Genomic DNA, 25,970 nt, shown 5'->3' on the forward strand with positions numbered 1-25,970 from the left:
TTTCAATACCACACAGAGTGATGAGCAGAACTAGAAATACACATCTGAATTTGTGACTCCTTGACTCTTCTCTTAAGACAGGAGAAAACTCCTTGTTCTGAGAGAAAGCTTCTCAAATGGGGGAGGTACATCCACCAAACTCCTCAGAGCACCCATCCACTTCAGGCTGTCTGTCTTTCTGGTGGTGGCTGGCATCAGAACTTTCATGTTCCTGTCCTGTCTCACCTGCAGTGATCTCCAGCATTGCCTGGGAAGGGCTGCTGCAAAACTTCAGGCAAAAGCAGAGCTTCATCCCTGTCTTACTATGTTTTGTCTCATGTAAAAAGTCAGGCAGCACAGGAGAAGTGTAGCACGATAGTTCCTTGAAGGATGGCTTGCTGAGAAGGGATACTGGTGGCTGCAGAGTGTTAGGTGCAGGTTAGAATGCAATACCAAACCAGAGCTGGAGTTAGAAAAGGTGGAAGAGACAGGTTGGCATACACAGGGTGACAGGGAGGACCCAGCCACAGCTCCTCCCTGACAGCCAGGAAGGGCTCACCCAACCATACAACCTGGGGGCAAAGGCAACACAGGAATCGAGATGGAAGGAAACACTCTAGAAGTGGAATTGAAACAGAAGAGGGAGGAAAAATGCAATGTGAAAGAAAATACATGATATGTCTTCCGATTCATGCCTTTTGATGACAGGCTGTGAATGAATGTCCATGGCACAGAGCAGCACAAGGCACAGCCCCATCCTGGGGAGGAAGGAGCCTGGCTGCCAAAGTCAAGATGCTCCTTCCCAGTTCCCAGCACCGTACCTGGGAATGGCAGTGGTTCCCAGGTGGCAAAGACACTGAAGCAACATTGATTCTCTGCAATAACCGTGCCCACAGGGAGATGCTGACCTTATCTCACACTGATGGAAGCAGGTGCCAGGCACAGCTGCCATATGGCAGAGAGATTAGCTGCCAGCCTGTGCTGAATAGTCACAGTCCCTTATTAGCCAAGCAGGGAACATGCCGTGGGCCACACACACAGTGCCATTCACAAGCTCTGTTGTCCCTTCCCAGCAGCTCCTTTGTTACTTTTACAGCACAGGTGCTTAAAAATTAGATTTTCTCCACATGAGGCCTGTCTCTGCCTTGTTGTTCTAACAGTGGCTTTGTACTGCTCCCACTCATTTCCATAGCAATACCCTGTCCTTTCAGGTTCAGGCTTCATGGTAGGAAAACCCTGTTAGGGTAGGAGTACAAACACAAATGTTGCAAACTTATAAAGAAAAGAGATTTTTAAAAAAGATTCTTTTTTGGGGGAGGGCCACGGTGGGGAGAGCAAGATGTCGCTTTAGTACTGTTCTGTAAGCCCACATCAGTGTTACTCTCCTGGTGATCTCCACAGGCACAAAGAGGAGGGCACATCACCCCCTGGTATATCCAGAACTTCTCACAACTGGCAGAATTACAGCTCACAACAGGGGGAGTTTGAGCCATGGACAGAACAACAAGCTGAGATCTTCACTAAAAAACACAGTCAATTTTAGTTTTAGTTTAATTATTTGTTTCTTTCTCTCCAATCCAAATTCCTGCTCATTCAAAGATGTTCATGAGAAGCACCAGAGAAGAAATATCATGTCTTTTCCTTTGCTATTATCCTAAGCAGCACCTGGAGCCAAAAGCAGCTCCCAATTGCCTCCAGGTATTTCAGAGGTAGCTCAGCTGTTCATAGGCAAATGAACTTGTAAGAGTTCATTGCATTTACAGCTATTGGGGTTACTAGAAACCAGACTATTTTTCTAATCCATTCTCAGCATTTTCTCAGGAAATCCTAGGTCCTTTTAATTGAGCTGTTTTTTCCTCCCATAAAGGAGCAGTATCATGCTCCAAAGAAAACATTTCAATGCCAGCCCAGCACAATGGATAGCAACTAAGGGAAATATAAACATGCACAAAACTGCTATAGATCACAAAGTCTTCAAGGCAAAATATGCAGGAAGAAAGCTTAACTGAATTAGCAATCCTTTTTAAGAAGCCAATTTAACAAGCTGTGAGTTGAACCACATCAGTCTCTCAGTGAAGTCCAGCAGTGATGCTCTGGGGCTGTTCAGGGCACACACCCTGTGCAGTTCCCATTCCTGGAAGCACTACCACCATCAGATGTTCTGGTGATCATCCTGATACCAACTGGCCCAGGACTCCTCCCCCTTTCAAACACCTGAGAAGCCCATAATAGTCTTATGATTTTGGATCTCGCCTGAGCTGTGTTCAAACCAGAGCAGTGACATCAATGCCAGCTCCAGCTCCAGCACAGCAGCTGTGGAATTATGTGTGCCATCCCCCAGGACACCACCTCAGCCCCTGCCACTTGTGTCTTTTCATTTCCTGCCACGTATCATGCCAACTTCTTCCACATCAATTTTTAAGCTGAGATTGCTTCTCTACGTATTTCTCTCTCCTGCCTGCTATTGGAATGATGCGGAAATGAGACACACAGTGCCACTTTTCATCCCCAGTTCTCTGTCCCAATAGTCTCCCACAATGCCTATTTGTGAACCTCTTCAGACCCTCTGTGAGGCAGTTTCTGATGTGCAGCACTGAGCCCCACTTTTAGTTAAAGCCATCACATGTCTGAGGCTATTTCTGCTCTTGGCAGCCTGGGAAGCTGAGTAATCAGCGTAAGGGGAGCCCCCCTGCTCCCACAACCTCAAATCTGCACCACCAGTCTCACAGAATCAAAGAATGGTTTGGGTTGGAAGGAACCTTAAATACCACCTAACCCCCTGCCATGGGCAGGGACACCTTCCACTAGACCAGTAGACAGGGCCCTACTCTGTACCTCACTGTTCAAAATCCCTCTTTGAGCTCCTCTGGATGCTGGAAAGATTTATAGGGTCTTCCTGGAGCCTTCTTCAGGCTGAACAACCCCAATTTTTCAGCTTGTCTTCATCAGAGAGGAATACAGGCTTTTCACACAAGTCAGGAGCCCTTGAACCCCAGCTGTGTGCTTGGGCTGGCACAGGAGCTGCCTGCCCCTGGTCTGCACTCGGTTCCACAGCCAGGGTCTCACCCTGGCACTGCTAAAAGCACCACGGAAGCAGTGACCTCAGCCCTGAAGGGAGAGAAAGTCACTGGCAAGATTCCAGGCCCACTATTTCTGTTCCCAAAATAGAGAGATGTCTGTCCCTTGGGGACTTTCTCCCCCACCGAGCAAAGCCCTTCAGCCTGCTGGGGAACAGCCTGCAGTGAGTTAAATCCCTCTTTGTCAGATGCAAAATGGGGTCCTTGAAGCTTCACAGGGTGTCTGCAGGGATACAGAATTATCAAAAGATATTTGTTTTTGTAAATGAACTGGAAGAGAGTCAGCTCCTCCTACCCACCATCCATGCCGTCCTTTCTGTTTTTTAACATGCTATAAATGACCAGCTTCTCTGATAATTTATGCATAATTGGGACTGATTTCAGCAAGTGGCCCAACAAAAGCTGCTCTGAACTACTAAGTAATTTACTGATTTTGTTTTCAATTAATGTAGTAGCCTTAGGAACAAGCAGCCTGTGTTCCTTTTTTTCAGCACAAGAAGATCTCTAGCCTGATGGAGAGACATCCAGAGCTTAAGCAGCATCGAATCAACTGAACACTGTGAAGAAACATGTTCCCACACTCATGTACCGTATTTAATTTTCAGAAGACCCCTCCTAATCTAGAAATTTGTGCCCATTTTTATATGCTCTGGAATTTCTCTTTTTCTGCCTCCAGACTATCCCTTTCCTCTTCTCATAGAAATACCATTCCTGCTCTGATCTTTTCCTTGGTTGGCTGTTGGGGATTATTTTGGGTGGAGGGGGTGGTGGAGGGAAGGGCTCCTCTGTGCAAACCTGTCCTAGGAGCTGATCAGCCCAGGGCTGCTGTGTCTCCATGCAGTCCAACAGAGACAGCAACAAATGCAATACCCCAATGTACTGAGCCTTGCAGTCTGTGCAGACATCAGGCCAGCCACGAGAGGATGCACAGAGGAGGAGAGAGAGAAGTTGTGGCTGTTTAATGGAGTGTGCTCTGAGCAGGCAGAGCATGGAAGGCACCTCCAGCTGATCCAGTTATATTTCTGCACTCTGATCCCTCAGGGGTACTGGGGAGTGGATCATGGCTGCTGTGAGTGGCACAGAAAAGCACTCTCACCTGTCCCCCACCTGCATTCCCCCTGCAGCCCAGAGCACAAAGCCTCTTGCTACTGAGCCCCTCAGCAGAGACGGGCACCTCCAAAGCTCATTTTGTGTGCTGAGGTGCTCTTGGAACCACATCTACCTTGAAACACTGAAAAAGATGGCCCAGCATGGCTTGGACTGGGCAAAATTTGTCTTTTGTTTAACAGACCTGGCCTGGGTTTGGCACTGCTACAGTATGAGTGTGATGACATTTATCATGACAAGCCAAGGCTGTGTACAAGTATCCTTCTTCACAGATCCAACCCCCATAATTGCTAATGTCAGGTTAACCCTAAAACTTGTCTTTCCCTTCACAAATTCATACCAGGAGTAGCACTTAAAATTATTCTATCTGCAATTCACATGCCCACATCTATTATCTATTCTCAGCTTCTGTTTCCAGCCTTGAGGTTGTCCAGATTGTCCCTTTGTCCTTTTAAGACCTGTGCACTAACCACACTAATCCTCAGTAAGCAATCAAATCACCCCATCTGTGCTTTTACTGTTTCCCTTGGCACCATGCTATGACTTCTCTATTTTAATTAACTTGAGACGGATGCCTTGTCAAGACTTTGCTGCTCTGATTTCTCATTATGTTATCATAATACCATTTAGCAACACCACCCTTCTCAGGAGGAAAAGTGATTCCAGCCCCTTGAAGGCAATGTAGTGAAGCACAGAGCATTCACCAGGGCCCACAGCAATATTTGGTCTCATTCTTGTTAACCTGCTGCATTTCCTTCCCAGTGAATGCACGACTTCTGCTTACTCACAAAAGCACACTTTAGGGTATGTTTTCTTCTTTTGTTTTTGATAGTCATGATCACTTAATTTCAACTTTTAACCCCGCTGAGCACTGCTTGAATGCCAACCACAAGTACCTTATTAAAAGCAGTTTTAATTTACTCATTGCCAGCTGCAGTTGGTGGTACCCCACACCACTGTTTGCCCTTTTTCTGCCAAGCAACTCATTACTACAAATTGTCCTGAACCTATTTCATATTTTGCAGCCATTTAAGACCTGAAGTCCACAGGTCACCTCACAAATGAGAAGGAAGGCTTTTGCTTTCATGTCCCTCCATACCTGCAATACCTCAGCCTCTGTCTCTTCCTCAGGCCTGTTTTCATCTCTTAAATTGCTGTGTGATTGCTGCAGGTGCTGTGAGCTCCCATTTGTGCACAAAGCACCAAGTCAGCACGAAGGACCAGTTTCACATGAACTCCTGGTCAGCTCCTGAGTGAAACTCCCTTTGTAAGCACCTGCACAGCAGCAGAATTAGACATTCTGTGCTACACATCCCCCCTCAGGCTGTACCCAGCTTTGTGGTGGCTGTGTGCCCCTAATGGGCTGTGAGTTGTCCTCTGGGAATAAGGAGCATTGAAAAGGCTGCTCAGGGCTCATGGCAGGAAGATGAGACTTGTGTCAAGCATGCAGCAATTTAATCCTAGGCAGCATCAGCAAAATGCAAGGAAGGTGTAATTTGAACAAACAGCAGGGTCTTGGAGGAGCAAACACAAGGAAATACTCTCTGGCACACTCCAAGGAAGACACCTCCGAAAACAGCCTCCTGTGGCCTGTCGTAGGCTGAATCAGAATCAGAAGGGATCTCTCACAAAATTCCTTGACCAAAATCAACACTGAGGTTGTTTATTGCAGTTCTTTAAATGTTAATAATGCTAGTTTACATCCTCTGAAAGTCTAGTTCTGTGTTTTTCCACCATAGGAAACCCTGCCAGATGTAAATATTTTAAGCAGAACAGGTGCAAGAAGCCAACCAAGCTTGGATATAACATCTCTCTTTTATTCATGGACACATGCATGAGAATCTCACAGCCTAAAGTCTCTGGTCTTAATTTGTTATATGTGGATGAAAAGCACATTTAACAGTCACTTTTATAGCTCCCACTTGGGAGAAGGCAGGATTTTAAGCATATATATTCAGGGTAGAGATTGACAGTAAAAAACTTCAAGGTACATTAAGGTAGGAAGGCTGCCCAGTTTCAGGACTTTAGATGAATTGAGCCTGCCCTATACAGATTGTGGAAAAGATGGTTTGTTGACAACACTCAGTGACATTCGGAGCCAAGAAATTATTTCCGTGTGCTCACAGACCCATTTCCAATGTTGGATGTGCAGGGCCATCTAGTGGGAAGTCTCTGTGTGCAAGGAGAGCCCAAACACAGGCAGCGTTTCACAGCAGCCTGAACAAAGACATCTTTGGCTGTTACATCTCAGAAATGCATTTCATGAGTTTTTCTCTCCAGATGGAATGCTTCCCTGCTGGGCCAGCAGAGCATCCCCGGGAGAGCCAGGGGAATAAAGAATCGAGCCTGTCTCACTGTAGAATCCTGTGCTGCAAAAGTGTGCATTTCCTAAAATTAATTTCTTTTAACTAATGAGTTCAGGAAGCTTTGCTCAAAAAAAGGAAACAACAACAAGAAGACCCACCAACCCCCACTCAACCCCTCAGTTTCAGTTTTTTTTTTTTTTCTCATTAATACAAGTGCAAAAAAGGCTCAGTGACACTATCAGGCAGCCCAGTGATGGAGAAGAAAGGCATTAGTTTATGTGTAACACTCCATCTCTGGTGTTGGATTGAATTAATCAGATAGATAGAGGTGCTGGCTGGGATTTCAGTAATTCTTCACAGAAATATTGAATGTTCTGAGTCAGATTCTCTGGTCAAATGACTGTGATAACCCAGGAAATACTGGTGTCCCTTTGCATTCATTCCCCCATCTGTGCAGTGAGGAGGGTGAGAAGTGGGGGTCTACAGCACTTGCAGGATTACCTAAAAATCCCACAGTGAATCTGGAAAACAACTAGGTTTTCCAAAAGTATGGGAAAATAGCTCATATTTAAGTTTTTACCATTTTCTCATGTTTTATTTACTACTATGTTAAGGCTTATAAAAGCATTGCTGCTTAATAAACAGGTTTTCCCCCTCTCTGATTTACATATGAAGTAATAATTCAAGCACTGTAACAAAGCTTTCTTTTCTTGGACCTTGTTAATCAACTGCTTTTGCTAAGGTGTTTACCTGCCAGCAATGCAGATTTTCTGCTTTCCAATTAAATTGGAGTTTCTTTTCCAGCCTTTTTCCTCCCATGGATCCTATTACACAGCCTGCCTCTATCTAGTTTCATGAAACCATTAAACAAAGGCAGTATTTTCTGAGGCCTCTCTCACTATGTCAAGTTAGGCTAAACCTGGCTAATAGTTGTAGAAGTTATCCAAAGGGAGGGGCAAGTAGGTAGGTACAAAGAACATTTCCTAAATCTTTCTGATCTGGAAATTAAACTAAAAAGAAGCCATAATGCAGTCATAAGATGAATGTTCATGTTAAAAATTCTTTAATGCTGTGCAACAAATTATTCCATTCCATGAAAGCTGACATTGACTATTTACTTCTTCTTTACTTCAGCTTGGACACTGAAGGGATGTGACAGGCCAGCACCTCAATAATCAGAACTCCATCAGACATTTCACCTGAAAACAGCAGCACACATCAGGTAGATCAGGCAAAAAATGAACAACTTCTAATACCTGTTGTTGAAAAAAGACCTTTCTGGGATGGGGAAAACAATATTATTATCAAAGAATCTAGAAGCCTGATCAGAGTGTCTTGGGAGGATGATGCCAGGTACACAGACTCACCTGATGGGAAAGAAGGTGATTCCTGCCCTCCTGGCTGCCCACTCCTCCCCTCACTGCCACAGGTTGCAGCACTTGTGGGAAGATCTCAGCAGTTCAGAGCTGGCCTCCTCCCTGACTCATGCTTCTCTGCATATTACCTGCATTCTTCCACTACTCAGGCTTTGCAGCACCTTGTTATTTTAGGTAATTCTAATTACTGGGGCAATGCTTCCCAATCTGGAGCAGACTAACCTGGGTTTGGTCCATGCTGGCATTAGGGAAAATATTTGTAAAAGAGCCAAAGGCAGGGAAAGCTGCCTCCTCCAGCCCCATTTGGCATTCCTCTGACTGGTTTGCAGGGTGTCCCCACAGATCCCCTCCCCATCGAGTGAGGGGATGCAGAAACACTTCATACTAAAGCAGAACTTCATACTAAAGCAACAAATGATGGATCTGAGGTCTGTCACCCTCATACCATTTCTGTGACAACACAGGTACCTATGTGCAAACCCAGACTTCATTCTTCACTGGGCAACTCATTTAATGAGCTGAGGAAGAAGTGAACTCATTTTGTGGCTGGCTTCTGTCCACTTTGGGATACCACTCTGTCAGCTCTGAAAGAGCCAGTCTCTTTGAGACACTGCCAAGCTCCAAATGACTTCACAGCTGTAACTGTGTGCAGCCAGCAGCACTCCCCACTTCACTCTCATACAGCTCCCACTCAAACTCTGCAAACTCATCAGTCACCTGCTGCCTTTTCTTTTTACACAGCAAAATCTCAACATATCAAGGGCTTTGAAGCACCTTAAAGTGTCTGATTTGCAAGAAAAATTAGACTCCCTGTAAGGTGTTTCAAACCAGGCACATAGAAACAGGGGTATTAAGAATAAACTACTCTTTTTCAAAGGTGCAGGTTCTGTAAGTGCATTTTAGGGCAAGAAATTGCTCTCTCCAAGACCAGGTTGGATAGGGCTTTGAGTAGACTGGTCTAATGAAAGACGTCCTGACCATGGCGGGGAGATGGAATGAGATGATTTAAGGTACTTTCCAACTCAAACTATTCTTTGATTCTATAACCTCTGTATAAAAGCCCAATAATAATTTCTGAATCTCTTTCCCCAAATCAAAGTGTCCTGTTTTACAGACTTCCCACCCTCCTCAACACACAGCAACAAAGAACAGAGCATCCACCCCATACTAACACAGCCCAACTTGCATAGCCTCACCAGGCTTGGCTCCTGGCTGTTTGTCCTTCCAAGCACTGTTCCCATCTCCCAACCCTGCACTGGCACTCGACTACTGCCTCAAAAATGGCTTTTGCACGTTCATTAGAGAAACATGGAACAGATTAATATGCTTGAGTCCTGCCTAGGTCTATCAGCTGGCTCAGAAACGTTAATAATCCCTCTGTGAAAAATCAAACCACTGTGAGAGACTGTTTTGTTGCAGAGTGATGGCAGCAGCCAGAACCATGAAAGGATAAACCCAAGGAATAGTACTCAGCAAATCATCCCTCTCTAAATAGCCTGCCAGCTACAAGACACATAAAATAACATATTTTAAAACCTGCTGGTAATTAGTGTAACTGAAAACAAAATTATGACCTTGGCATGGTCAATACTCATGATCCATTTAGTCACGTGTTGAGTCTGTTCAGTTGTACTGCTTTATTTACTGTTACTGCAAAGATACATTAATGGTCATATTTCACTGGCATAAGAGCCTTGCTTGTAATGCCATGCTCTACCACAAACAACATTTGATGATTTTGAGGAGCAGTCAGAGGTTTCACCTTCCAGCTGTGATGGCAGCTCAGGCAGCAGCAGGCAGAAAGCTTCTGGAGTTGGCCACTGCCACCCAGGATGTGGAAGGCAGGAGAATAAGAGCAACCAACACTGCCAACATTATCTCCAGGTCTGCTAGTAAACTGCATTTAAGAATGTGTGTTTCATTATCTTCTAAGATTTACAACTTGCCACTACAAAATGAAATCTGGCCGTGACATTGCCACTAAGAACATAAATCAAACACACAGATTTATTTCCAAAATGTGTGCTCCAGTGAGTAAATCAAGCAGAAGCATTGCTAACCACATTGTTACCAATTGCACTGCTGGCAATTTCAAAGGCTTCATCTCTCATGCATCTTCCAAATGTTTTTTGTTTGCCTGCATTTAAATACTGCCTGGCAGACCAGTGGAATTTTTGCACACAGCAGAGGGCTACTCCTCACAGTTCACAAATTGTCTGTAGCACTCCTTTTCCTTGAGGACCAACCAACTGCACTCAGTTAAGATGTTTCTTCCCTCAGAACAGCATTTGTGATTGGGTTCCTGGCCTCCATACCTGCCATGAGGACTCCTTTACAAGACCTGTGGCAGGTATATCTTCTGCAGTGTGAGCAAGCCAGCTTCTATGCAACACATGATTATTTATTTCACTGGGATGTGAAATAAAAGCATACAAGCAGTTCAAGGGAGCAGCAGCCACAGCTCTGTGTGCCACTGTCCCTGCATTTAAACCTGAGCCTGCTGTGCCATTGCATTCACCCTCACTAAGTTTATCTGACTACTCACTTCTCTCTTATTTAAGCAGTTTTAGGCCTCCTTTGATCCCAACTTTATTGTTTGAAAGGCTGTCCCATGAAAAGCACTGGGAGAGTTGCTGGCTCACTGAGAGACTGTATCTATTATCTGAAGCTGTGTATCTATGGCTACTTACACTGATATCTCTCTTGTTCCAGCTTCCTGACTGAGTCTCTAACAAAGTCTTCAGAGCATTTGATCTATTCAGGCGGAGAGCAATATAAAATTAAGCAGGGAAACCAAGTCACACACAACTAATAAAATAATTCCTATAACCTTCTCTCAAGGCAACACAACAGCATCTTCCTCAGCAGAACTGAGAAATTTTTGCTTATAGGTGGCACTGGGATGGTTGTGGAATAGCACATTTTGCCATTCTCATGCCTTATGCTGAATACTTATTTTGCCTTTCAGACAGCAGTGCCTGTTAATGCAGTTCAATAAACTGGAGGTATTCTTGACTCATCTGGACAGATGTCTATGACACATAAACATATCTGGAAGGAAAAACTTCTGAAAATCTGTCTTGTATATTAATATTTCTGTATTCAAGTCCCTGAAGTTTCTTGTCTCTTCCAGATGTTTTCTCTGGTCTCTAGAGCCTTGGAGTTTTTCATTATTTGGTGAAACAATTCTTTTGACATAGTTCTTCATAGCATATAATGCAGATAATTTTTCCATACTGATTTTATAGACAAATATTTATTACTCAAGAGCTTTTTGTTTAAAGCAGAAAGATTAAGGGCAGTCATGACTCCAAAACAAGCAGCTGGAGAAATGTCTTCAGTACTTCCTTTTTTTCCTCAAAATCCCTTTAAATTCTTTGGGTCCACAAGCAGTTTACAATCAGTCACCCAGGGTTCCCAGGATAGCAAGGATGAGGCTGTGATCAGTCCCATTTTGGAGGCACTGGGCACTCCTTCCTGTCTCTGATGACATCATTATTGGTCCTGGGAGGCAGCACAGCCAAGCTTTTTAATACTTGAATTTGCTCTGGTGACTCTACCTGCTGCGCCTCATCATCCCCTTGGCTGCAAATATGGAAATGTCACTGCCTGACAGTGAAGACAAACAGGAGATGTTGAAGCTGAGTACCCTTGCAGATATCTGTGGATAAGAATCTTTTCATTTCCTTTGCTAAGTACTGATGTTATTAAAAGCAATTCATGATTCTAAAATTTGCAGCATACACTAGCTCACCAAGCAACTGAGAAGAGAGTGGCAATTAACTTAATGAAAGCCCTGGGAAGCAGTCAGATTGTTCCCTTCAACCTAGGGCAGACTCCTGCTAGCAATCTGGACAGAAAAAGCTCCATATCCCATTACCACTTCTCTTCGACATGCAAACCTAAGAAACACTGATAAGAATCCATGAATAATTAAGTTTAACCTGATGTTAGCAGAAACTGGATTGGGGATATTAGACTCTTCATTAGTTCACCAGTAGGAAATAGCCTGGATCAAATTCAGTCTGTAAGCAATTCCTTGGAAACAAATACAGCTAATTCAGCAAACACTTTAGTTCTGAGTCTCAGGGTTAAAGAATCTGCTACATTCTTCCATGGCAGGAAATTAAAAAGTTATATAGATTGCCTTTTATGAGTTGCTTATGCTAATAGTTGTCTTTAATCACTGGATGCAAACATTTCCTACTCACCATGAGGAGACTCAGGCTTACATGTTCTGGGAGTCTGGGCCTGCTTCATCTAAAAACTCCCTCCCTGTGCTTCCATACTGCCCCTCATGAGGATTTTCCTCCTCCTTTCCCCAAGGATCCCTGCCACCCCACTCTTCCCTCACCAGGAACTGTGCATCCCTTAGTCCCTCTTCCCTCAAGAGCCCTCTTCCTACTCACCATGCCAAGGGCTGTGTGCATCTGCTAAATACACGGCAGCTGTGCCACAGCCCCCTCATTTACAGGTTTTTGATTTCCCTTCCCTTTTATGCCCAGTGATGCCCCGAACAATTCTGGACAGACTGAATGAGTCAGAATTAATCAGAGAGGATGATTAGGTTCTCCAATTGCCAACATTTTGAGTGAAGCTGATCAACAGCCATGGTGAAATAGCCTGAAATGAAGTGACAGCAGAAAAGGATGTTGAGGGAACTGCAAGTTGAGGACTACCTAGGAAGTAAAAAAAGCTCTGCTGTAATGCATTAGGGCTACCATGGATCAGCTGCTAGCCAGTATCCTGTGCATTTACCAGTGTGTACAGGGATACCATGATTTAGGTTCATGCAGGTTATGGCCATGGATAGCTGTAGCCAATGGATGGCTGGTGGATTTAAGCTACTACTCATGAAGAAGGGAAATAAAAGGCTTTAAAGCTGGAAATTTCTGTCCAAAGGAAACATCCTAAAACCTGGAGATCTCTCATCTTAGAAGATGCTTTACATGAATCTCTATGAACAGTTTTGGGTATCTCATCCAGGTCTACGTTGATCCCTTCTAACTCCTGCAGCACAGGGACAACAGCTGCCATTTGTTAGAAAATGGGGACATGACATGAGACCTTTCCCAGCTCCTGAGGAACAGCAACAGGGTGTTCTAGAGACTGCATGTATGGAAGCTACCTAAAACAGTGATGGAGGTAAGAGCTCCTCTCTGCCCAAGTTATTTTCTCCATGTCTTCATTTTATTGTGCTCAGTTTGAACATGAAGTAGGCCTTGAATGTAATTTTAAATGTTCTCTGTTGCCCACATCCTTCTTCACATGGCATATTTGGGTATATCTTTTCTGATGCTTTTACCTTTAATGCCTACACTTCAGAGTTCAGAAACTCAGCTTGGAAATTGTATGAAATAACTTTCAAATAAAAAAATCTAAGCTCTTAGTTTTGATCAGACAATACCAGCACCAGAATCACAGAATCATTAAGGCTGGAAAAGACCTGCAAGACCATCCAGACCAAGCAATAACCCAGCACCAACATGATACTCATGGCTAAATTGTATTTCCAAGTGCCACATCTGCATGCTTTTTTGAACACTTCCAGGGATGGGGACTCCACCACTGCCCTGGGAAGCCTGCTCCAAAATGCTTGACAATTCTTTTGGTAAATAATTTTTTCCTAATATCTAATCTGAACCCTTCCCTGGCATAACTTGAGGCCATTTCCTCCTGTCCAATCCCTTTTCACCTGGGAGCCCAGCTCCACCTGGCTGCAGCCTCTTCTCAGGGAGTTGTAGAGAGTGAGAAGATTTTCCATAGCCCCCTTTTCTGCAGCTTAAACACCCCCAGCTCCCTCAGCTGCTCCTCATCAGACTTGTGCTCCAGCCCTTTCCTCGGCTCCATTCTCCTCTCTGCACACACACCAGCCTCTCACCATTGAGGTGAGGGGCCCAACACCAGTACTTGAGCTTGGCCCCACCAGTGCCCAGCACAGAGGGATGGTCACTGCCCTGGTCCTGCTAGCCCCACTAGTGCTGATAAAAGCCAGGTTGCCATTGGCCTTCTTGGCCACCTGGGCACAGGTGACAGCTGTGACCTCTGATTGATTCTCATGTCTGTAAGTGCTTCTAACAAGCTTTGGTGTTACTTGGCTTGTAAGAAGGACTTCAGCCTCATATAGGCCTCCTCTTTCCAAAACAAAGGGGAGGCACTCAAAAGCTACATCACTGCAGAGCAATGAAGTGCCACCTGAAAATTTGGCGGCTTCATATATCACTCATGAAGAAAGGCTTCCTTCTATATTAAAATTAATATCTCATGCAGAATAAAACCCACCAAATCTATTTCTAATTAAGGTGTTTCTTCTCATGATTGTTCTTAATCTACTTGCCAGAACTACTAGGATTCACCCACAACCTGTTCTTTCCTCCCGCCAGTCTCTTGGTAAAGTCACACAAAGGCTTTCTACATGTTGTGGGTTAGATTTAACCCAGGGGTTTTCCCCAAGATGAAATTTTCCCATCTCTACCATCAGGGACACCTGAGTGGTTCTGACATTCAGAGCAGGAGCACTCTGTTTTGCAGACTTTAAAGTTAACAGGCTGATTTTCCAGCTTTAGAAGCTTAGACAGCACGAAAGTTCAAGCTCCTTTCCTCCCCTCTCTCCAAGATTCAGCAAAAGCACACAATGAAAAGGAAGATGAGAACAGGGAGCAGGTTGAGGCTTTTGTTCCCTTTCTGCTGTGATGTGGGGACAGTAGAGATTAGCTCTCTGACTGATGCACCTGCTCCAGTTGCGAGGGAATGCTCGTATTCATGCAGAGCTGGAGATTTTCTAAATGCCTCCAGGGATTGGACTTGTGTGTTTCAGCCATCCAAGAGCTGCCTGTTTGCTGCCCTAGAGCAGCTGTGAAGAAGCCCCTGCATCAGGAGGGCAGCTCCCCTGCAGACACCAGTCCTCAACGACTGCCGCGTTATCCTGAGTGCAGCTCTAAACTCACAGGAGAGCTGCTGAAGTGGATTAAGCCACTGCTTCATGGCATCCACTCTGGCTTTTAAGAGGCTCCTATTATGCCCCCAGCAGAGGTGTTTCAACAAGCAGGAGGCCTGGAGAGGCTGATGTAAAGGACTTCGATAGGAATCAATGGGACAATCAAGGTATGATCAGATTGGGAGCCCTTCAAGTGGAGAGGGCTGGGGGAAGGATACCAGCTTTACACTTCTGTGAAATTAGAGCCCTGGTGTTTGTGATGGTAGTAAACTCATCTATATAACAGAGAATGATGTTGTAACATCAGATCTTGCCATTGCTGCACACTGAAGCAGAAGTTAGACTGAAAGGAGAATTTGGTAAATGATTTTTGTTGAAGGCAGAATGAGGCTAACAACAGGCACTCCAGCCTTGGGCAGCTGAAATAGTCACTCTTTCCCCTCACACCACTTTGTTTCCACATGAAATCCCTTCTAATTTCAGCTTTCACTCAAGCTCTACAAAGGGTGGCACAGTCCAATAGCCTGCATACACTGCCAGTGAAGCATCACACTAACCAAAACACATTCAGATCACTTTTCCTGAATCCTAGTCTGAAACAAAAGAACATGTGAGAAATGAAATTAATTCAGATGTATTCCTCTCTCTTTAATAAGCAGTCATATAGAGAGGAACCAAAATGCTGGCTCAGAAACTCCCGAGCTCACCTCCTTGCTTTTATTCCTAAAGCAAAGGAGGCATTTCTGTGGCATCGAGCAGATGGCTGAAATAAGAATCTTTCCTATATCAAGCTCCATGTGGAAGCTTAGAATCTATGTTAGGTACGAAAAAGCTACAAGCTGGAGGAATGAGGGGGTGGGGATGAAGGAAGAAGGAGGAGGAAAAGACAGGGGGTGGAGAATAACACTGGAGAGCAGCAGTGGTCCAGCCCCTCAGAATCTGTAAAGCATCACAGGAGTGCCTGGATAAAGACCAGCTTCAGGAGCAAGGCTAGGAGACAGAGGATTTCTGCTCAGTGATAAAACATGGTGAGTAGGATTTTTGTGATCTGCCTCGTTTGCTCTGTGCAATTGCAATGGCATTTCTTTTGCTCTGACACAGCGACTCTGAGTGAGTATTATTTTGGAATGACTGCTTGTTTTTGAAGCATTGCTTTTTACTTCTTTTTCCATACATATGGCAAGTCTGTGCCTGCGTTTATAAAAATGAACATCCCATCTCCTTTTAAAGCAATAAATTACTGAGGAGAGCCAAAGCTGTCAGTGTTAACACTTTGCTGTCTGGTACCAACAGGCTGCTGGGTCAGGGCAAGAAAAAAAAGCCCTGTTTCCTTCTCAGGTATGCAGTGGAGATTTCTGCTCTGCTGCCTTCTCTTAGCAGTGCAGCGACGATTTGAAAGCTCCCTGCGCAGGAGTTAAAGCTGCCCTTTTACATGATGTAATCGGAACATTTCAAGCCAGTTACGTTTCTTTCAGCCTCAGGTACAGTAGAAAACTGAGAGAGGGGTGCAGAGGTTTTGTCAGAGAAAGAGCCTCCTTTTGTCATGGGCTCAGCCTCCTTCTGCCCTGCCACACACCCCATGCGTGGCTGGGGATGCTGTGGGTGTCCCAGATGGGGCTGGGGGATGCTGTGGGTGTCCCAGATGGGGCTGGGGGATGCTGTGAGCATCCCAGATGGAGCTGGGGAAGCACTGGGTGTTGCTGTGCTGCCAGGGATCCCTCCTGTCAGCACACAGCAGGACAGTGAGCTAGGAGTAGAAACGTGGTTAATTTTACTATGAAAAATCCTGAGCTCCACAAAACAGTTGTCAGGGCTTAAAAGGAGGTTCAGGCTTCCCTATAGCACATTGCTAATAAGATTAAGCATTTAACTACACATCTTTCTAGTATCCTGCTGGGGAGTGTAAGATTTTACTTTGTGTGCTCAGTGGAATGAGGATTGAATTAAAAACACACCAATATGCTTTTTGCTGGTTCTTCATGAGAAAGCCATTGCCTGACCTAAATGTACATGCAAATAATTGGGCATCCTGGGTTACCCGAGAGAGACAAATGATTAAGGGGCATGATAAGATACAGCCACTAAGGATGATGAGAGGAGTATTCCTAAAGAGAGGCATGATCTCAATGCAGGTTTGTGTGTCACACAGGCGCCTTTAAAAATAAACATTCTGCTGCTTCCTGAATCACGACTGTCCCTGATTACATCCTCCATCCTTTCCACCCTCTTCTTTTCTGCTTTCTAATGGAGATGAGATGGTAGCAGGGTAATCAGTTTAAGGGAGAAGATGAGCCCTGCTTTAAAATCCTCTTTGCTTTTTACCAAAAGAGCTGTTACGTTTATTTGCTTGCTAGAAACAGTGTTACAATAACTGCAGTGAGAATATCACTACCCTCTGGCAAGGAAGCCGTATTCTGCTTCACAATTAAAAATCAAATTAACAGAATGGAATATATGTTCATGATTATTAGTAAGTATTCCCATTATTCACTTTCATCTTCTCAGATAGAGAGTTAATATTTTTCCCTGTAAATAAACAGTCTTATTCCAAAAATCTCCCTCCCACTACACACTTTACTGGGAGCACCAGCTGTTCCTTATGCACTGCTAATTGATTAGATAAGAAAGATTAAAATTAGTGTTGTTCACTGACTTTAAAAGTAGCTGTGGCTTTCACCACCTCATGCTTGCTTGTTTTGTGCATTTTAGGACTTCTAATTGGTGGCCAGTAAAAATCCTCCTGAGGTTAAGAATCGGGAGAGCCTCCCAGAGTGCTCTGTTCTTCCCCCCTTTCCCATTACATCGTTTATCAAGAAATATTTTTTAAAAAATTTAATCTTAAAAGGCATGGCTCTGAATCTTAATGCATGTCCATATACCCAAACCAGAGCGATGCTTTCAGGAAATTTAATTATGCTATAATTTCTGATTAAAAAGCAGGGTAACATTTTCAAAGGTACCTCTGATACTCAGCATCTTAGGTATGACTGGGATGAAGCCACTTGTGGAAAAGGAATTTTGGACTCACTCCAAACTTGTATCTGAAAACATAAAAGCAGTACAAAGAGACGTTGTTCCTTATTTTTTAATTAAAAAGCCTGAAAAACTATTCAGTGTTTATCAACTTTTTATTTAATAAAAGGAAAATGCTTGGAGGCAGGTGAAATTCAGGTGCCAAGTGATATGCAGAACTCTGCTTAGCAAGAGACAGCATGGCACCACAATTTGCCAATTGTAAGAGTAATCTAAATGTAAAGAAAGGACCCTCCTATCTCCCCTTCAAAATCACTACATTCTGAATTTAACCTATTTCTATCTCCAAGAGAGATGATTATATATAAATTACACATCAAACAAGCAAGTAAGAGAAGTCCAAACTGGATAGCTGGTAAGATTTTGAAATAAATGAACCTCAATTACATTTTTTCCTACTTGAGCAAAATTATTTTGAGCCAAACTTGCCAAAGCTGGAGACTTTATCTAAATTTCCTCTTTGTAATAGTATTATTTCTATACATACAACCTCACTGAAACAGTTACCTCTATTTCCCAGTAGAATGGTATTCCTAGAATTACATGCAAAAGGACTGATGTTTTACCTTTTCTTTGAAGATGGCCTAAACAAACCTTTCTGCTGAGTTATAAACTAGAAAGATACAACTTTGACCCAGCCAAAAACCCATAGTAAGGCTCTCTCACATTCTCCCACAGAGGGAAACTTGTAGTTGGCTGGCAGAAAGTGCTGGGGCCATGGGCAGAGGCAAATGTGACCCTTCTCTTTGACTGACATGACAGAAGCAACATCTGCACAGTTTAAATCCTGCCTCCACCCATTTTCCTAATGAATATCTGGCTCCATTGCACTCCTCTTTGGTCCTTGTATGTTGGCCTTAGGGATGATTTAGGCCATCTGAATATGGCTCTTATTAGCCAGAACAGTTACCTAACTGAGTCTTGCTAAGGTCCTCATAACCCAGATCCAGAAGCAATTGCTTTGATTGTCCTAAAATCAAGTCTCCTCAGCCCACAGGAATGTGTTCATCTTTCCATTCTAAAACTTTAATTTACTTTCAGATGAATCACAGATGCAGTAAAACCTCCTGATTTTCTGAAAAGGCTGTGACACACCCTGCACAGATGGTATACGTTTGAGCATGAAGCAACTCTGCATTTTATGAGCAATATTATCCAAATTTAAGAGAAAACCTTACTACCATTTGGTATCAGCCTCAAACCCATGTCTAATTGCTTGCTTAGACACCTGTGAAATCCTAAAAGTGAGTAGCTGATCTGATCAAGCCAGATAAAAAGTACTGTTAACTGTGGATGGGAAGCCTCAGTGCTGCTGCTGTACCCAATCTTCTTGTAAAAGGCAACTAAACTATAGCCCAGTGCAAGATTTGAGGATGTCTTCTATTTATACACATTCCATAAGCAATTTCGCAGATAGTAAAAAACCATTTTGTTATTAATGAAGAAAACATTGAGACTCTCAGTACACTGACTGCTAGTTTCCACTGGTTTCTGTTCTTTACAGTGACTTTTAATTGCAAGTTGTATTTCCTTTACAAAGATGGAAATCAGGCCCTCATATATTTTTTATCCCTGTGGAAAAAGTGATATCCTGAAAAGAAACAAAGACAGGCTGAGTGCATGGGTCAAGAAATCCTATAAAAATGTACTATGTTTTAAATGTCTGTAATAATTTTTCATAGAATTTTGATTTAGCTTTATGTAACTACTGGAGGGTAACTTTCCTTTACAGCACTTTAGCCTGTTCCTTACTTCACTGGTACTGCTTCTGGGGTTAGAAATAGAACTTGTGTCCCAGCAGAGACCAAAAAAAAAAAAAAAAAAAAAAGGTATCATGGTATATTTCATTCCAACAAAAAGGGCTAAAAGTATTAATAGATATAGAAAGACAGAATAATCACATAAATATTTCTGGTCTATTTTTGGAAAGAAGTACATTGACAGTTTACATCACCTGAGTATGAAAAGGAACTCAGATTATGGGAAGTTTCAAAACAGCATCTAAGAAGAATGTTTTAAAAAATCTGCAGACTCTGGTAGTTTGTCCTGAGGAGCCCTCAAAGAGTTGACTGAGGAAGTCCTCCCTTTCCTCTGTTCATTTTAAATAACATTTTTAATGGGGAAGTTTTACAAAGATGACAGTCTTAGAATAAGCAGGATGGCACAATGAACTAGATATAAGTCTGGCATTAATCCTGAGGGAGTATTAGAAATAGAATATATGGGAATAAATAGTAACATTAAATAATTAGAATACAAATTTAGTGATTAGATATATATATTGTAGATTAAAAACAAAACCAAAACCAAACCAAACCAAACTACAAAATCCCCACAAAACCAAAACACCAGCTAACATTTTTTTCCTCATCAGAAGAAACTGAAAAGGCAGCATCAGCTACCATCAGTGTATCTTACATTATTATGCTACAGATATTCTCAGTAAATATGTTACTTTGGCCATTTTGGCTTCAAGATAAAACTGCTCATCTAATCTATTAAAAAAAAAAAAAAAAAAAAAGACAGAACAAACCTTGAAGTTTCTAAGTTTCTAGACACAGTTATCAAACTGGTCCTCCATTGCGTTTCTTATCAGGGAGATACAATTCAGACCAAACTTTACTTTATTCCAAAGATTACCTAATTTCATCCTAAATTCTTAGCTTTACTATATTGCATACTTGACAGTAAATTAATCCATCCCCCAAAGCCTTTTTAATGCATCTGTGGAAAAGTTCCCAAGTATGCAATATCCCACAAAAGTGACCTTTGCTCAATACTCAGAATGGGCAGAAAAAGCTACAGGACTTCAAAGAGTCTTACATAACCTTGTTGTAAGGCTGGTACTTGCCAATGTCACAGACCTCTGAGGAGCTTCTTGGCAGCATCAGGGACACAGGGACACAGTACCTATTTCTGCACTTGCAAAGGACCGAGGTGTCAGACACTGTTTCTGGGACATTAATAGCTGGTCTTGCATCAGCTTTTTCTGATTGTTTTCACAACCCTGCTGGAGTTCTGCATGCTGAATTGCTTGTCGATCACACCTTGCTTTTCAGAAGAGGAGTGTAATCGTGTCCCAGTGACCTATTTCTAAATATGCAAAACAAGTTTCCCACAGCATCAGTGAACTCCAGATAGCTGACAGGGTAGTAAAATGTTTACTGGCTTTCATTAAGAATGTTCTGTAACGCTCACATGGAGTGCCAAGTAGAAATGAATGCGCCAACAGCTTAATCACAATAATAGACGCCCATCTATCACTACCCACCATGTTTCCAGCACATGTCAAATATTCACACTTTGCCCTTATGTTCTCTACCTTTTGTCACTGACCTACATTTATTTGTAAATATTGCTAATCACCTTTTAGCTTGCAGCTTCTAGAAGAAGGGCGCTGTCAGTGACCTGCCTGCTGGAGAAGTGGTCCCAAATAGACAGTCCTGCAGCTTGTGAGGTGATGGTCAGAGTGTGGCTGTTCCAGCAAGGCCTGGCAACTGGAAAGCTTCTGGAGGCTACAGACAGCTGTTACAGTTCACAATAGCCTGAAGACTGCTTTAGGTTCTATTTTAGGAGTACAAAGCCTAGGCTTGGTGCTGAATTTAAAATCTTCTGTTCAGTGACTCCAGTTGTTTAGTTATATCTAACCAATTCAAAACAAGATAAATCATTAAATGAGGTTTCATATGGGAGAGATCCAAGCATGTTCTTTCAAGAACAGGACTTGGAGTTATTCTGCTGTTTCCCATCAAGTAAAACTTTGGTTGGTCCAACAGCTTTTAGGCAGTTCTTGCTTCATCCCTGACATACCTTTATGAAATCCATTGACTTACTCAATATTCAAGTTGATGCATGACAGGAAAGGATCAGATTTTTCTACAAAAGAACTGGAAAAAAGAAAACTGGAAGGGACATGGCTAAAATAATTAATGACTACTTAGATTTATGAAAACATAAAACAGGTTCAATACTAAACTATATAGGCAGAGCCTGGAACTGGCATTGATACAGATACTAGAGTATTTTTAGAAATAGCTAATCAATGCATAGTGCAGACTCAATATGGCAGTGTCTCTGTGTGTTACACTGGTCTTCATAAATTGGAGATGACACTTTTGTCATGACTAACAATGATTTTCAATGTGGCATTTTTGATTTTTGACAATAAAAATAGCAGTGTAGAAAATGATATATTATACTCAGAGGGGAGCAAAATCAGTAATTCAGTCTCTGCATGTTTCCAGAGTAGTACCAAGGTTTATGGATTTTCTATTCACAGATAAGGATTATTTTAATATAAAGTAAGTGTTGTGTATCAAAAGTTTGATCTGTTTTCTCAGGAGATTTCCCAGCTTAAGATTTTTGTCCTCTTCTAAGAACTTCTGCCTACCTGATACACACATTTGCATGTTAAGTTTCTCAGGCATTGCTTTTCATTGATGCCTCTTCTACCTTCAGAACAAGACTTTTACCTTGTTAAAAGCCATCCTGAAGTCAAAATCCTCAATGCAAATCTGTTTATTTCTAATAGACAAAATATTCCCTGAGCCTCAACTACCAACACATAATGTGCACTGTTTTCTCCATGTTGAATCTTCAAGCCAACACACCCTTAGTTTCACTCAATCTGTTTCTCATGCAGTACCATGACTCATTGATGGAAATATCTGATGGCAGAGAAGCTCAATTTTATAATGCCTAATGTCCCTTCTTTTGTTCTCCATTTGCATTCAAAATTTACAAGCAGTACCCACCAACCTCACAATAGTTGTGTTCTGCTGTTTTCTTTACAGAAACAGATGTGAGGAAGCAGTATGGAGCTCAAGAGAGGAAAGACCTTCATAAAATCCAGTGTGCAACATGAGAAAGTGCCACCAGTACATGCAGCTCCTACCAACAAAGATGAGATGGGCAGAGACAAAAAGGCAGCTCTGGAGGGAAACCAAAGTGTGGCTGAAGTCCAGCTGGCATGTTTGGCCACACACAAGAACTACAGATTTTCTACCAGAGCAGCAAGGAACGGGGCTGGTGGTCACAACCTGGAAAAATCATCTGGCTCCTCCTACAAGCTTGTAAGGAAGAGTAAAACCCATGACTGCGTTGCTGAGGTGGACAAAACAGAGAACTGCAGCCCCAGCAGCAGGGCTTGTGAGGAGGGCTTTGTTGGGAAGGGCAAGGGCCGACTTGTCAATAGCATCAGCTTTTCAGGGATGTCCAGCTCCAGCAGTAAGAAGGAGTGTGTGGTCAGCCCCAGCCAGTCTGCGTGCAGCAGTCAGATGATCGATTACAGGAACTTTGTGCCACAGATGCCTTTTGTACCAGCTGTTGCAAAAACTATTCCCAGGAAGAGGATTTCCCTCAAGAGATCTAAGAAAGGGCTCAGAGATATATTTCATATAAGAAAAAATAAACCAGACAGCTTCTCATTTCTGGTGGAGAAGGACAAAAACCTAGCCTCTCCAGGCTGCAAGAGTGAGTTATCTGGACGTCTAGCAAAGTATCTTTTCAAAACTGGAGAAACTTGTGCAGCTGATTGCTTGTCACAGGACTGCTCAGACAGTGAACTGCAGTCTGACTCCTCCTACGACTACTGCAATGCCCTGTGTGAAGATGTTGCCTCCCTGAAGAGCTTCGACTCCCTCACTGGCTGTGGGGAAATCTTTGCTGATGAGAGCTCTGCTCACCTGGAGCTGGAGAACAGCAAAGACCTTCTGCTGAGGCGAAGCAAGCACAAAGACAGCTCTGGCATGGGCTCCTTCCAAGGTGGGGTGGAGCAGCTGGCCTCTCCTGGCCAGAATGAGACAGTGGAATTTGCAAAGTTTTGGGACAACATCAACAAATCAGTAAGGCTGCATCAGAGTGCTCTCTTTGAAAAGAAGTTACTGAAGATACCTGGCTCTGACACAGAAAAGGATAGAAGTCAGGCTGCTGTACTGGTCACAGACCCCCAAGTGTCACCTGATAAAGAAGGTGACAATTCCAAAGCCAGCTCCACAGAAACAGAAACACCGAAAAGTGAAAACCAGGAATCCACATCCACGAGTGATGAAGGCTACTATGATTCATTCTCTCCTGGACAAGATGATGAACTGAAGGAAGCTCAGACCCCTGGTGTCCCAGGTAGATTTCCAAGAGACAGCTACAGTGGAGATGCCCTTTATGAGCTCTTCTATGACCCAAATGAAGTCAAAGTAAACCCTATCCTTGATGATGACTTGTGTGCCTCTGAAAGTGTTTCAGAGCAAGCCATTGAAATCCCTTTGTCCATTTACAGCTTTCATGTTGGAGCTGAGGAGAACATGGCTTCTCAACCAACTCTAGACATCATTAGCCAGGGTTTTTTTCACAGCACATGGAAAGGCAAAGAATGTTTGCTAAAGCTCTGTGATACTGAGCTTTCACTGACCATGGGGATAATAAACTGGCTACGAAAACACTCGGGACTCATCCCCTCCCCTGACTCCCTTCAGAGTCCTCAACCACAGCCAGAAAAATCTAATGATTCATTGATCCTGTCCAGTCACAGTCCAGAGCAGAAAGGGAGCACAGAAGCTCAGCAGGAGACACCAGGCAAGGGTGAATCTAATACATTTAATGTATATGTGCCTTTGGAGCAAAGCAAACGTGCAACCCAGGCCTCTTCAGTAAACATTGCTGGAAGAGACAACAACCTGGACTCATCTGATCTGGATTTCCAAGGAAGAGAAGGGAGCCACCACACAGACTTATCTACAGTGCCCGGGACTGTGGAAACCACCAGATCATCAAGTTATGCACCACAATCACAGGCTAACAGAGACAATCTGCAGACATCTTCAACTAAAAATGAGAAGGTAGCAGTTTCCCTGGGATGTGAGACAGCCCGAGATAAAAACCCAGTGCCAGAAAAGCTGAACAGAGACAGTGGCTCCCAAAGCTCTGAAAATCCTTCATTAGATGATAATCAGGAAGTAGAATCATGTTACTCCTACAAGACTGCTGCGACCTCACTCCAAGATCCCCTTGAGAGGGAAGACAGAAATAAACTAATGTATCACTCTATTTCCTGTGACAAACCAGCGGAGCCTCTAACCCTCAATCACTTCCAGAGCTACATGAGCCCCACACCAACAGAGAGCAGCACTAACATAGTGCAGCTCTTAGAGCACTGTGTAACACAGGTGGCATCATTAAAAATCAGCTATGAAAACAAGCACCTGGAAGACAAATACATTGGGAATGAAATGAACAGTATCATTCATAAGATGTCTCAGTACAAAAACAAGTTATTGCTGCACAATGAATGCAGCTGCATTGCTCAAATTCCAGAATATCCCATCATTCCTAGCACAAACCAATACAACTATGAGACAAGTTTCCAGTCTAGCAGTCTGTATCATTTGAAGCAAAATGGGGAGCAAATTTGCTCTGAAGATCAGAAAAGCAGAGCAAAAATCCTAGATGAGGTTACTCAAAGCAAGATCAATTTTGAATATGCCCAGCTGAATAATCAAGCACTCTCCTATTTAAAGGACTTTGGTCTCAGTCCAAGTGACTCTGGCCCTGAGACATCTCTTAGTAGACCAACATTTTTACCTCTCTTTAACTCTGTCTGCCCAGACATAGCTGGTACCTTCTCACAGGGCTCACACAGCACAGCTGTCTGTCTGTCTGACCCTCTGCAGCCTGAGGAGGCCAAGCAGTGCAGCCCAGGACCCTGGAACTGTGCAGAGAGCCCCTGCCATGGCCTGGCTGCAGGGACTGCTCTGTCCCCTCTCCTAGAGGCAGTGGCTCGGGATACAGCTTTGACAGCCAGGAACCACCAGTGACACACCTGCATGGAGAAGGTGAGTGCTTAGGGGAAGGGTGAAATTAAATGTGAAACAATTCAATCTGTTCCATTTTCACAGAGGGACATTTAACGGCAGTGGAGGCTGAGGCATTGAGGATCTGTCATTTATGCAGGGGGTCACACGAGAAAGTCAGGGATCTGCAGTGTGAAATCACAGGGCAGATGTGCCCTGTCCTGCAGGTGCACACATGTGGTGTGCTCTCAAGCACAAGGAAAAGGCCACAGCGCTGTGCTGGTGCTCCTAAGTGCACCAAAAGGATGCTCCTCCTTCTTCCAAACATGAAGTGTTTCTTCAGAAGGTGCAGCTTGTCTCTGGCCAAACTG

The 25,970-nt window shown here is 43.4% G+C and overlaps 1 protein-coding gene across 1 annotated transcript in view; it reads left to right on the forward strand.

The window, feature by feature from the left end:
• Positions 1-15,654: 15,654 nt before the first annotated feature.
• AMER3 (APC membrane recruitment protein 3) overlaps positions 15,655-25,970 on the forward strand; it is a 41,052-nt gene continuing 30,736 nt past the window's right edge. Inside the window, exons 1-2 of the mRNA XM_021555802.2 lie at positions 15,655-15,810; positions 22,609-25,641. Coding sequence (XP_021411477.2) covers positions 22,630-25,623 — 2,994 coding nt within the window. The 5' untranslated portion in view covers positions 15,655-15,810; positions 22,609-22,629 and the 3' untranslated portion in view covers positions 25,624-25,641. The remainder of the gene's footprint in view (positions 15,811-22,608; positions 25,642-25,970) is intronic.

This window comes from Lonchura striata, chromosome 10 (assembly GCF_046129695.1).
Source record: "Lonchura striata isolate bLonStr1 chromosome 10, bLonStr1.mat, whole genome shotgun sequence".
NCBI classification, from domain to species: Eukaryota; Metazoa; Chordata; class Aves; order Passeriformes; family Estrildidae; genus Lonchura; species Lonchura striata.